The 14,324-nt window shown below is 42.6% G+C and overlaps 1 protein-coding gene across 1 annotated transcript in view; it reads right to left on the bottom strand.

The window, feature by feature from the left end:
* Positions 1-1,040: 1,040 nt before the first annotated feature.
* AFG3L2 (AFG3 like matrix AAA peptidase subunit 2) overlaps positions 1,041-14,324 on the bottom strand; it is a 39,895-nt gene continuing 26,611 nt past the window's right edge. The window contains exons 13-17 of the mRNA XM_019433870.2: positions 13,771-13,881; positions 10,794-10,909; positions 7,263-7,463; positions 5,118-5,312; positions 1,041-1,849 (exon numbers count right to left, since the gene is read on the bottom strand). Coding sequence (XP_019289415.2) covers positions 1,607-1,849; positions 5,118-5,312; positions 7,263-7,463; positions 10,794-10,909; positions 13,771-13,881 — 866 coding nt within the window. The 3' untranslated portion in view covers positions 1,041-1,606. The remainder of the gene's footprint in view (positions 1,850-5,117; positions 5,313-7,262; positions 7,464-10,793; positions 10,910-13,770; positions 13,882-14,324) is intronic.

Here is a 14,324-nt window from a genome sequence, read left to right as displayed (position 1 = left end):
CAGGCCATGCCAGCTGCCTTCTCAGACTCCACAAGTTTGAGTGCAGCTTTCGCATTAGACATGCAGATGCGGGTTACCATTTGACCAACCATCTCATGCACAGCTTTGTCCCTTTTCTTCCTGAACCAAACCTGACTCATGTTTGGCACAACCCACCCTATTCCACTCAGGGGGCCTCACGGCCAAGGCCTACTGGAGCTCCACGCGTGCTGGCACCTCTCCTTGCAGTGGTACGAGGAAGCATAGACTCCTCGTTGTGTGGAGAACAGCACACTCAACACCCTGACGGCCAAGTGAATCATACAGCCTTCGTCACTGAACTACCTACCACAAGCATCCTGAGGGAGGGAGGCAGTAAATGTGTTACATCTGCAGGTCACCGGGCAGAGCAGTGAGCACTGAGGGACTCAAGTATGAGCTGAGGAGGGCTCCCAGGCTCCTGTAATACTGAGTGACTGGCACCCACACAGCTGCTTCTGTGGTCTGGCGAGCTGGAGCTCGGCATCTCTGGGCCACCTGAAAGAGCGGTCCTGGGACGGAGCAGCCTGCCGTCACACTTCCCACACTGTTGGTCCAGTGCTGCTCCGGGAATGCCATCTATGTCTTAAGTCTAAGAAGTCGTCATTCCCACAACATACTTAACTGCATCAAGAATACACAAGGCAAGCTGAAATAACAAATCCATGTGATGGCTTGGGACAGTCTGCCAGGCCTGCTATGGTCACACACTGACTTCCAGACCCAGGTGGTGTGAGCAATGTCTGGTCATGACCAGCCTGGTGAGAATGTAAACCGATGCCATTGTCACAAGATTCTCGCACTGACTTGATATGAATGTACTTTATATCCAGAGTTCATCATTTCAGAATGTACAAATCTAGAAGTTGCCAGGCCTCTTGTGGGAGCTGGTTAAGAACCAGGACTGAGGTTCTGGAGGATTTCTCTCTCCAAAGTTAGAACACTTAATTCCTTTCCATTATGTTTTCTAAAAGAAAACATCTCGAGCACAAAACAGTGACCCTTTGTTGAGTTCCGAAGAAAAAAAGTACAGTACGCTTTATTTTTGATGTAAAGAAGCCATATTTACATAATACATTCATATTTGTAGATATGTTACAGCTCTCTGTAGAAAACCATTCCATTAAAACAGCAACGTGTGATCTGCATTCAATCTTTAAAGTATTAAGTCAAATTAAAATATTTTTATCAGGACTCCAATGTAATTTCACAGCTCATCCACAGAGGGAAACTGAAGGGAAACAGGAATGAAGAGTGGGTGACGGCAAGAGAAAAATACACCCTCTCCCACACTGGCAAGCCTCCACAATGGTGCATCCCCAACACAGCGGCTGGCACCACCCAAGGGGGGAGGGAGCAGCGCCAGGGTGCCGTCTCCACGCTCCCAGCCACTGTTGAGGGCCTGACAGGCTCGCAGACATATTCTGGGCCTTCAGAAAGTCACCCTGCCACCCTGGCTATGACTTCAGAGGCTGAGGACTAAGGACGCCTCTTCCCACCATTTCAACCGGGTCAGCAGATGGTTCTGATCAGCCTAGCAGTGTCCTTATTTCTCTGAGAAAGCCAGAATCGACCATAAGACAACAAGCTAAAATGGCCTCCCTCCTCGGATCTGGTTGGCGATTTTCTCATCTCGGGGCTCCTCTTTCTCCTTTTCCCGTTCTTTGTTCCAGTCTTTAAGGCCCTCTGGAAGCGAAGTGTCCTCATCCAAGCTTCCAGTGCCTTCCACAAATTCTTCATAGGTAGATTTTTCTGCAAACGGTCTGGGGCCCAAAAGTTCAACCATGTCATTCTTATCTAATACTTCTTTTTCTAATAATAGAAGAGCAACCTGAAATACAAACAATTCCCGTTAAACACAATTACTCAGTATAAGTCTTTTCAAAGCTAATCATTTTTATTTATAGCTAGCCCCATTCCAAAATAGGATTTAAGACCACTGAGAAAGAGATACATAAGGTCCCATGATTTTAGAGTAAAATATACAAAATATTGGAAAAACAATTGCTCACCAGTAAGGGAGCAGCTAAATACATTGTGATACATTCACACAATGAACAATTATGTACCTATAAGGAAGAATCTCTCTGTTCTACATACATCATGGGAAGACATATTCAGGGAGAAAAGGTAGATGCACACCTTTGTATGGTATGCTACAGTGCTTTTAAAAGGAGAAAGATATTTATCTTTTTCTGTGCTTATATGTATACGTAAAGAAGTTCTGGAAGGATACACTAGTGGCTGGGAGGGCGAGTTGGAGGAAAGGGCAGAAATAGGTAAGCAGGAAATTTTAAAGTTAGTCAGAAAAAATAAAGACAAGAGTAGAGCTACAAAAGGAAGCCAGGAAGGTTTATATAAAAACATGTACCTTGAAGTTCTAGTCATTTGTATGCTGGAACTACAAACTTGACAGTACCCCTTGTAACAGGCCACCAAGAAAGAGCCACCTGAGCAGCGATGTGTATGCGGGGGAGCGAGGATGGTATCAGGGGAACAGGGCAGAGTGGTTCTATTAGAGCATCTGACCATTACAAAGACAGTGAAACGGGTTAAAATATAAACTGACCTATAGAATATATTTAGTTCCTGAGGTAACTCCCTATTTAGAAATTTAACTTCTCCGTACCTTACACTAAATGCTATGTGTTTAAAAGATACTATGTGTTAAAAGATAAAGCAATTTTATTGTTTTTTCAATTTTCAAAAACTTTATTATGTAATATTGCAAATATGCACAAAAGTTGTAAATGGATAACGTATCCCCATGGAGCCACTATCAACGGTTAATCAATTTAGGGCCATTTTTGTTTCATCTACTCCCCAAATTATTCTGAAGAAAATCCCAGCTGTCGTTTTATCTGTATATATTTTTGTTTCTAAGAGCTAAAAACTCTTAAAAAACATAATGAAGTTTTCTTCTTAGATCACCATTATTTCTCAATTTGCCTATTTACACAGTTGTGGGTAACCCACTTAAGTTGAAATAATGTTACTTAACATCTCCATGTACTAGTTTCTTCTGTAAAATGCGATGACAATGAGGATTTTAGAGAGAAGTTCATGCACCTTAGCCCGTACCTGGTGCACATGAGACGATGAGTGAATGCTAGCTGGTTACTCTTACTCTCCTAAAGCTCAGCGCCTACGGATTATCCTATCAAAGGAGTACAGTGAGGCCCAGAATGTGGAGGGCACTAGTCTGAGCAGCAAAGACTCCAGCCACCTCTCCTCTTGATGGCTCCCTTTCTCCCGGCTGGCTCAAACATCACTCGTAGCAGATCTAATTTTCTCAAACTGGCCGGAAGGTACTTCAGAACTCTGCAGTGTTTCAAGATCCTCACTCTGTTGAACGAATTTCCCCTTCCCAAACAAGTCTTTGTTACCACTGTCAGTACGTGCATTATACACGCAAAAGGATAACTGGATCCACTGAAACTCCCTGGATCTACGGCGTGCGTGTTGGGATCCTCCCCTCGAATCCCTGTACACAGTGTCCTGCAGCCAGCGGTCTTCAGTGAGCTCCTCCACTGTCTTTCACAGCTCAGGTCCTTCTTTCCCACAACTGCCTACTGAGGGCACCACCAAGAGATCCCATCTCCAGCCTGGACCTCCTATCCAGGTCTCATCTGCAAATGTCCATTGCCTGCGTCTCTTGGGTGTCAAGACTGACCCTGTCCTCTGTGTTTGCCACTAGGAGTCATCTCAAGGGCTTTCTTCTTGTTCATTCTGTACATTTGACCAATAAATCTCAGTTTTTCAGATCTGTCTGTGCCTTACTTCTGCTGCTACTCCCAGTACCATGCCAGGAATATAGAAGAGACCCACAGCAGCCTCTGAGCTGGTCTCTCCCACCACCCTGGACTGGCACACTGCTGCCATACTCTCCTTCAAATGATGACCTTCATCACTTCCACTCAAGACTCTTTAAGGACTCCCTAGTATAAAACAAAGGGGCTGGATGAGATCGTTTTGAAGGTCACTCTTATTTCTAAAACTGTTTCTAAACTTTCTAGCTAGTTTATGAGAACCTGGGCAACTGCAGCCCCCTCCCCCCAAATATCTGCTCAATCCTGCCCTGCTCCACACACACTTCCTGCTCACCAGGCCTCCATGCGGCCATGTTCTTCTCTCTGCTCCCCTCCTCTCCTGGTTCACTGTAGCTTGACTTCTAGGTAAAATCTTGTCCTATCTTCTACAAGAAGCCTTTGCTGACCACTCTTATCTTCCTTTCTCAGAGCTCCTGGCTATGCCTTCCAGTGTCCCAGGGTGCCAGCTCTCTCCACCTGCACTGAGCACTTTTGTAAAAAGACATCACAGGTGCTTCTGGATTGGCTAGTATGGGGCAGGTTCACAGGAGGACTCTCTGTGAAGACCTACTGATGGAAGAGCAATGCTGGAATGCTCTTTTACCTGTGTCAACCCCTCATAAAAGGCTTTCTCATTTGTGCTTCAGGAGTGTGAAAAGTTCAAAGAACGAAAAATTTTAACTTTGGTTGCATGGATTCTGAATAATTAAGGGTTTACTGGATGCGAGAAATCCACTGAATTTGGGAAGAATCCCTCCCTTTGGTAGGTGCTATCTATATGACGTACAACAGAAAATACAAAGCACGTTTATTCACAAAGCTCATAATTAAGCCAAAGGTAATCTACATGTGCCGACTCCTAGTTATCTAGTTGGGCTAGCTTTTGTTTGCCCTTTCGTCACTACCTGTTTATTCCAGGGGTGAAAATCAGTGGTAAATTCCCATCTGTCTGCTGAGTTCCTTTCTGAGGAGTAAGGGTAAAACACATGGTAGGGAGAAGGGCTGATTCAGTTGTGTATTTTGTGGTTATGAACAGTCGTGATTAATCCTGCACTCATGTTCCTAAAAGCCACAGGGGCTGGGACTGTGTTCTACTTTTGCTCACTACTGCATTCCCACCTCCTCACAGAGACAGAGCAGAAGCAAAGTTAGAATGAAGAAAGGAACCAAGAGTTAGCCAGTTCCAGGAAACGCTAATGTCTATAAACCAACCCAAATAGTCAAGCCATCACTTTAATCTTTTTTTCCTTCAAAATCATGTAGCGAATTATTCATACAATTAGCACCTACCTTCTCCACATCAGCTTTCTTTTCCGTGAGAAGAGCCATTGTTCTTTTATAAGCATCGTTAATAAGTATTCGCACTTCATCATCTATCAGTCTTGCGGTAGCTTCACTATAAGGTTTCTCTAAAACCATATCACCCTGACGTGGGAGGTCAAAGGAGATTTGCCCGACCTTTTCGTTCATGCCAAACTGAACAATCTGAAAAAGAATACGTGATTAGTGGTGGGCGTCCAGTTTGTGGACAGGCTGATTTATAAAATGGCAGTAAGTCTTTACAATGGCATTAACTCCGCACATTTCACTTCACTACTCTTTAACCTGGCAAAATCTACAGGGCATCCCTGGATTGGCTGAGTGGACAAGGGTGTTCTGTGTAGACAGTGGTAGTGATGGATAGTATTTTCAAGTCTTCAACTAGAGACACAAGACAAGAAGCCCACAGACAACATCTACGAGACCTGCAAGATACTGCAAGAGAAGCCAGCCTCTGACAGACCCAAGAGGATAAAACCCAAGCCCTCCAGGCTCTTCCTGTAAAGGGAAGTGTGCCAACCTGAGAACAAGCGATCCTGGAAGGGAGTTTGCTTTTTCCTGTTCCCTGAAGCCCTGGGGTCCAGTCTGGACCCCCCAAAACTAAAAAGCCCCATGTTAAGAAGTTTCTGGAAGTAAAATCCAAATGCACTAGAAAAGAGAAAGCCAAGATGAAAGTAGGGAGCAGGAACAGAGCCAAGAGAACTCAGAAAGCAGGATGCCCTGTTCTTAAAACCTTCATGAAACAACAGAAAAGGGAATTCTAAAGCTATAAAACTAGAAAAGCTAGCTTCTCCCTCTTAAGAGGTCAAGAAAGCAAATTTCATATAAAATGGGCAACAGAAAAATGTCTAAGAAGTTGTCACAAGAAAAAAGGAGAATAACATCTCCATACATAACGACAGTAGGATGGGAAGACACCCATAAAAAGATGAAAACTGTAACCTACAACTTAAGAAAGCGTGAAAGAAATCAGGAAAATAACATAAAACATGAAAAAGTAATATAAATCAGAATCAAAAACACTTAGATGAGGTGCTAAAACATAGAAAAAAGTTACATATGAAAGAAAACACTATTTTAAAAATGAACATTAAGGTACAAAGAACGCAAGAGCAAACAACCACAATAATGTCCTGAGAAACAGAAGGTAAAGAGGACAACTGTTAAAAAAAAACACAACAAAACATAAAACCGTCATTAAAAAAGACCTGAGAAAGTGACAGACCAGAAGAAGGGCTGACATATGGGTAACAGGAGTTCCCAAAGAAAGTCATTTATATCAATCAAGTTCCAAGACAGCAAAACTTTGGGGATGTACACACAGGGATAAAGAAAATTTGGGTAGGATGATAACAAGCCAGGAGAGTGGATGGTCCCGCAGGAAGGGAGGGAACTGCGAAGGGACGCTCTTAGGGACAGCCCAGGGTACAGGCAGTGTTGTGCCATGGGACACACAGGCTTATAAATGGAACTTTAAACTACGCATATGTACTTCGCAGACTCTTAGTACCATAGATACCTCCTGCCTTTCCAAAGTTCGCGTTGTGCCACTTGCTTTCACAAAAGACCCTACGGCAGTACCTGCTTTCACCAACCCAAAGGAATTGGAAGAGGACTTTCTTTCACTTTTATGAAAAGAAGTGAAAAGAGCATTCAGCATTTGTTTTGCAGCAAGCTGTTACACCTTAGATGTGCTGCAAACAGGGAGTGGCACAGCCAGGCTCCCTTAGCAAGACATGTCCTGAGCTCTAATAGCCTCCCAGCGGTTATTTTTTGGGTGTGGGAACATTCAGAAAATGCTCCATATAAATTAATAGTAAGTGCTTCTTTGCTTTGAGCCATTTCAGCTTCCAAAAGGTTTCATAGGAATGCTCTACTTTCAGATAGTGGGAGAAATCTGTAAACTTTAAATACTGTGCTACCAAAAAACAAAAACAAAAAAAGTTTCTTATGAAAAAGTTTTGATTGCTTTAAAATGGATTTAAGAATTAATTCCTGCCTGAAAAGCCTCAGCCAGTCAAACACAACAGTATTGTTTCAGAGCCAACCACAAACATCCATTTCTTGTGCAAATGTGAGAAAGCAAAAAAGAAACACTCCATTTCATACACTTACTTGAGCATATGCACTCTGAGTTACTTTTCGCAAATCATCTTGAGCACCAGTTGTAATTCTTCCAAAGAAGATTTCCTCTGACACTCGGCCACCCAGAGTCATGCACATCCTGTCCAAGAGCTGCTCTTTGGTGTATAAGTATTGCTCTTTGGGTAAATACTGAGCATAACCTAGTCCTTTGCCCCGTGGGATGATGGAGACCTGGCAAGTAGAAAATATACAAAATGCTGACAACTCAGAAAAACACAAAAAACAAAACCAAAAATGTTGAGGATTCTACCACCAAATGTTGACCACAATGTTTATCTATACGTAGATAAGGTCACTGATGAAAAATAAGCATGACAGCTGGGAATTTCCGTCAGCCTTGGCAGGAGGGGATCTAGCAGAAGTGACCACTCAGGGAGGATATTTTCTTAGGATAACTTCACCTTAGAGTTCTAGACAGTATTTCTTGTCTTTCTATAAGACTCAACTGAAATTATTCAGTCTTGACAAAAGGACAACTGGTGAGCGATGACTCCTTCTGATAGCTCAAATATGGCCTAGGCGCCATTCAACTTGAGTGAGCCCCAGCCACAACCTCCTTTACCTGACAAAGGGGAAGGCAGACCTAGATGCTCAGCAGGCTTCATTTTCTCCTCTAAGTGCTTTTTGCCACTGCGTAAACTCCTTAAAATTTTAAAAAATCAACTTTACTGGGGATAGTTTATATTCAGTAAAATGTACCCATTTTAAGTGTACAGTCCAATGAGTTTTGACAAACCTAACTTCCTCCCACAACAAAGATACAAATCCTTTCTCCATCCCGCAAAGTTCCTTTGTATTCCTTCTGGTCAGTCTTACCCCACACTTCCCCTCCAGCCCCAGGCAGCCGGAGATATGCTTCCAGTCCCTATGGATCAGTCACCATTTCTGGAATTGTATATAAATGGAATCATACAGTATGTACTTTATTGTGTCTGGTTTCTTTTACTGTTTCTGAGATTCACCCACACTGCTGTGTGTATTAATAGTTCATTCATTTTTACTGCTGGGTAGCATTCCATTGTACAAACATACCAAACATCCATTTCATTCTTGAGGGACATCAGGGTTGTCTCCAGTTTATTGCTATTATGAATAAAGCAGTAAAAGTCTTTGTGTGGACATGTTTTTATTTCTCTTAGGTGATTATATATATAGGAGTGAGATCATTTGGTTGTATGGAAGAATTTGTTTACCCTTATAAGAAACTGCCAAATTGTTTTTCAAAAGGGATGTATCACTTCACATTCCCATCAGCAGTGGATGAGGACTCCAGCTAGACTGACATCTTAACCAACCAACACTAAGGACTGACTTTGTAACTTTAACCATTCTGACAGTTATATGGTGGTATTTCATTGTGGTTTAATTTGCACTTTCCTGATGACTAATGGAGTATCTGCATGTGCTTAATGTCTATATGTATACCTTCTTTTGTGAAATATAGGCTCAGATCTTTTCCCCATTTCACTGGGTTGCTCATTTTCTTACAGAATTTTAAGAGTTTTTTACATATTCTAAATACAAGTCCTTTGTCATATATGTACTGTAAGTACATGACTTGTCTTTCATTTTCTTAACAGTGCCTTTCAAAGACAAAACATTCTCAATTTTGATGATATCCCACATAACTTTTCTTCTGTGGTTCATGCTTTTTGTATACTAAGACAGTTCTGCCTAAGGTCACAAAGATTTTTGACCTATGTTTTCCTCTAAAAGTTTATTGTTTTAGTTTTTACAATCTATTTCAAATTAATTTTTTACATATGATGTAAGGGTCAACATTAGCTTTTTCCCCACATGAACAGAGTTGCCAGAACCAGTGTGACAATCCTCCTCACCTTAAATTACTTTGGCACTTCTGTTGAAAATCAATTATTTAATTAGTTATGTGTGATTATTTAATCAACAAATCAATTATTTATGTGGGATGGATCTATTCCATCCCAGTGAACTGTTTAGTCCCTTCCGCAATATTAGTCTTCATTACTGTAGCTTTATTCAAAGTCTTAAAATTGGGAGTGTAACCCCTTCAAACTTGTTTTGGCTTATTCTAGTTGATATACATTTCCATATAAATTTTAGATCTGCTTATCAATTTCTATTAAAAAAAAAAGTCTGCTATATTTACGGCAGAGATGTGAGCTGAAACTATACATGAGTTTGGGGAGAACGGTGATCATGGTATTTCATGAACACAGTGTATTTCTGTTTTTATTTAGGTCTTATTTAATTCAATTTTACAGATCCTACAAATACTTCAATAGATGTATCCTTAAATATTTCATGTTTCTGGATGCTGTTGTAAATGAAATTGAATTTTTAAAATTTCATTTTCCAATTGTTCACTGCTAAAATACAGAAATACAATTGATCTTTGCATACTGATCCTGCATTCTATAACCTTACTAACTTCACTTTTAGGTTCTAATGGCTTCTCTGCAGGTTATCTAGGATGGTTTATTATTGTTGTTTATTTTTTGAGAGAAAGAGGCAAAGTGTGAGTGAGGGAGGGGCAGAGAGAGAGGGAGACACAGAATCCGAAGCAGGCTCCAGGCTCCGAGCTGTCAGCACAGAGCCTGATGCGGGGCTCGAACTCATGAACCATGAAATCATGACCTGAGCCCAAGTCGGACACTTAACCGACTGAGCCACCCAGGTGCCCCAGTTGTCATTTTTTTAAGTAAACTCTACCCCCAACATGGGGCTTGAACTCATGACTCCAAGATCAAGAGTGGTATGCTTTACGGACTGAGCCAGTCAGGGGCTCCTATCTAGGATGTTTTATGCACACTTTATCTCCTCTGTGGTCACCTTGCTTCAGGGGATCCCCCTCCATTTCCAGTAGTCCCCTGACATCGCAAGTCAGACTGCTGCTTCCTGTGGTTCATGCTGTACCGGTTTGCGGACCCCACTCGGTTGAAAAAGCAAAAATTTAACAATCTCACTTGGTACACCCATCTTTCAGGAGATTTCTCTTTGTTTTCTTTCTTTTTTGCCAGGCTCTCTGGGGTCTCCCTGTGCAGGCATTGTTTAGTGGTCAGCCAGGGAGTTGGGCAGTTTCAACTCAGACCTAGGTCTCATTCCTCTGTAACTTTCTTGCTTTCAGGATTTTCCTGTTAAATTTCCAATAGTCTTCAAATCCTGAACTCTCTCCTCTGCCGCCTCAATACGGTAAAGCCAGCCTTTTCCATCACTGTGGCCACGGAAAAATCCTCAGGCAAGAAAGTCACTAACTCCCAATTCTAACCCACTATAACTACTGCTTTTCAAAAGTAAACTCTCCTCCAGCTTTGATCTGCTTTGGACACTTTTCAGTCCCCTTAAATAGCAGTCTTCTTTCCAAACTTTATAACTCATTTGCAGAAAGGTTTGCTAACCTCTTCATCCCACTGTCATTACCAGACATCTTGGCCAAATTTCTTCATATATTTATCTTTGTGGGAGTGCAACTTTCTCCTCAAGTAATTGCTCACACAATCTGTCTGACACGAACTGTTTTACCTTTAAGAGTGGGTCTGCGTGTTCCAGATACCACCCGGCAACCGCGTGACCTGCCTCATGGTACGCCACGGTCTTCTTCTCCTCGGGCTGCAGAACCTGGGTTTTTTTCTCTAAGCCTGACAAAATAATAACAAAAAACCAAAAACACTGACTCAGTGGCACTGTCATAAAAAGATGGTTTTTTGATCTACACACTTCAATCTACACAGTCTCTAATATGATTTAGAGACTAAGCTGTCTGCGACAATCCAGAAATTCCCAACCACGGTCAGACTAAGAGCAAAGGACCAACTTCAAAATACAGCCAACTCCTGCAAAATGCATTCACTACCCCCAGGACTACTTTTTTCTGAACTCTCCCACGCTTTTGAGTCATCTATTTTGTTTTGGGAAACAGAAATGCAAGATAAAATTCAGCATGTAGGTCAAAAAACATAAAATTCATAGAAAGCACAGAAAACAAATTCCATGCCCATTCATGGAATGACCCCTGCTTAGTCCAGGTACTTGGAATTATGAAGTGCAGGGTAAACAAAGATGAGACTGCCTGCTGTCTGCTCCTGACAGAAGGCAAACGGGAGAGGAAAAAGGGAGCCGGATGAAGATCTGGAAACACCTACTCAGCAAGTCAGCTAGACCAATGCTGCAGCGGCCAACACACTAATCAACTGACCCTAGGGATTCCAAGAATAAGCAGCAGGGCAGACCTGAGAAAACAGACCCAGGAGACCCCTTGTGCTGGGCCTACGTGTTGACTACACAGCCAGGGGACCCCTAATCCAAGTACAATTCCTCTCTGGCCTGGATCAAGGTGGATGCTAAACTCATTTGCACTATAGACACTAACTACATAGCTTGTACTCATACAAATCATTACACCATGACGAAAGTAGTTTGGTTGTGTTCAAGGTAACGCATCTGAGAGAACTTCTCAAATGATAACGTATTAAGGAGTCCGAAAGATTAAAAAAAAGAGAGAGTGCTTTGTTCCCAATAACACAACCCAAGACAAGTACATACCACAGAGCTGGAAGGGTGGAGATTTACAGAAGGTAAGCCTGCTGTCTTCCAGAGATAAGCAGTTCTTGCTTGTATGAGAAAATATGAATCCCACACCTCACCAAGTTTACCCCTGGAATTTTTCATTTTCCCAGTATGCCTACTGCAGAACAATTGCTCGTGGCCAGTTTACAGTGGCTGAGCTGTGAACAGGCAAGTGTCCGTCCACCTCAGAGCAAGGGCCCCTCCTAGACTTGCCGCCCTTATCTCTTTCACACTGAGCACTGACTGTTCCCCCACCTAAAAGGCACAGACATGCAGCTTTCACCTGCCTCTACAGTGAAATGTTTTAATTCCACTCACAACTCTATCAACTTAGTTTTTTTTTCTTTTCAATTAACAAATTTCTAGAATAAGTAGTCCATTCATTCAATGGTTGGTTAGTTAGTTAGTTAGCATCTAACCCAGGTTAAACACACTGCTATACTAGCCTCTAGATCCTCACGGGAATCTCCATTAATCTGGCTTCGTATTATCCACTCAGTTGAAACTGTCACGTTACAAGACACCAAGAAGAGTCTTGTTGCCAAATCCAAGGTCATGCTCCTCAATGTCCCATATCACTGGACCCTGCCTTTAAGTCCTTTGTAAATGTGTCTTTGCCCTTGTCTCCCATCTCTTCCAACCTCCTGGATCTCCTCTAATGGCATCTATTCCTTGCCTTACTCGCTGATGCACCTCCTGGGCCTGTGGCATACAAGCTCTGCTGACCTCGCTGGCTCACTTTCCTCGCCTCCGCTACCGAATACAGGCAGTGTTTACTGTGCGTCCCCTACCCCCCAAGCTCTCTCACCCACCTCCACACCACAGGAACCACAGCTTGTGGCACCGTGGTGCTGCAGAATTCCACATGGACAGCCCGGCTTGTCTCAAATTCTGCACATTCCATCTTCTGCCAAACCAGCTGCCTCTCGAAGCACCCCATTTTTCCTATGGCCTGTAAGGCTGTCCTTTTTTTTTTTTTTTTTGCCTATTATCGCCGGGACTACCTGTGCTAAAGTACACTACCCCACATTGATGACTATGATGTTCTCTGCCTTCAGATGCCACTCTCTTCTTCAATGTCAGATTCTTTTTCTTAAAGCCTACTCAATAGCTCAGGAAAAATCCATTAGTTTAATACTAGCCACAGGACAACAGTTTCAAAAGCCCCTGAACTCAACATTTAAGGCTTTCTAAAATCTAGATTTAAATATTTTCAGCTTTGCCTTACCTCCCAAAGAACTGGAGTCTGACTGGTTTGCTTTCCCTCCCCAAAACACAGGCTGTAACCCTACCTCTAAACTACCTTCTCTGTTCCTGCCACTCTGATGCCATACCTACCCCCCCACCCGCTACTGAAACCTGTTTAAATCCCCCCTCTTCTATAGAGCTGTGCCTGACCATAGTGCCCTTCCCTTCTTTGCCCCTCTGGAATTATCTTTTTATGCATATTAAACTATAAGCTCCCTAGAAGGCATGGAAAACATGTACATCCCCTACTGTGCTTGTGGGGTGAGCATTTCCTGGTTAAACAGCTGCTACAGCTGTTTATCCATCACCTATACCTAGCACAGAGCACATTTATGCAATAAAATATTTGGGAACAGGAAGGTTGTTTTTCAAAACATTCTCAAAACACTACATCAGTATAATTCAGGGGAAGACACCTTGCTGCTTGCTGCCAATACAAGTGAGGACTAGTTTGGGCTGCTGTCTCAAACTCACCCAAACCAACAGCACCCATCTCCACCAGACCATGGGGTGGGTGGGGGAAGGGGAAGTTCACAGTACCGAGAGACACAACAGGTGCATGGTGAGCCCCAGGGTGGGGTGGATAGACTTTTCTTTGCTTCTAGATCTTGCCAAAACAGAGAAACCTATATTCTCAAACTGATTTTATTGGCCTTTTGACTTGAGTTATATTCAGTTTACTTACCACCAATCACTCGCTCAATTGCTTGTTCAAAGTGTTTCTGATTTATGGAATCCGAAAGGTGTCTTGCAGCAATCAGAGCCGCTTCATTACAGACATTAGCAACATCAGCTCCTACAAAATGAATACAGAACAGCTTACCACCAAATATACTTGAACTGATTGGTCACACATTATGGATGATCATATCCAGTCAGTTTCTCAACCAGCAGTAGACTAAATAAGGGCTTAATGTAATATAATTCAGTTTGATTCATGATGACCCTAAGCTGTTCTAGCAGTCAGTAATAGCCTGGTACAATCCAGGCCCTTTGAACTGAGATGCAAGTATCAGTAATAGTAAATAGATAATTACATGCAGCCATTTACCTTTATAGGCAATATGGCTCATGTAACTACAAACTAAGACAGTCTTTAAAAATGCCCATTAATTGGGGCGCCTGGGTGGCTCAGTCGGTTGGGCATCCGACTTCAGCTCAGGTCATGATCTTACGGTCCGTGGGTTCGAGCCCTGCATTGGGCTCTGTGCTGACAGCTCAGAGCCTGGAGCCTGCTTC

This window comes from Panthera pardus, unplaced genomic scaffold (assembly GCF_024362965.1).
Source record: "Panthera pardus isolate Hobbes unplaced genomic scaffold, ASM2436296v1 HiC_scaffold_15, whole genome shotgun sequence".
NCBI lineage: Eukaryota > Metazoa > Chordata > Mammalia > Carnivora > Felidae > Panthera > Panthera pardus.
Note: the sequence above shows the minus strand (reverse complement) of the source record. Positions and strands in the feature narration are given on the sequence as shown.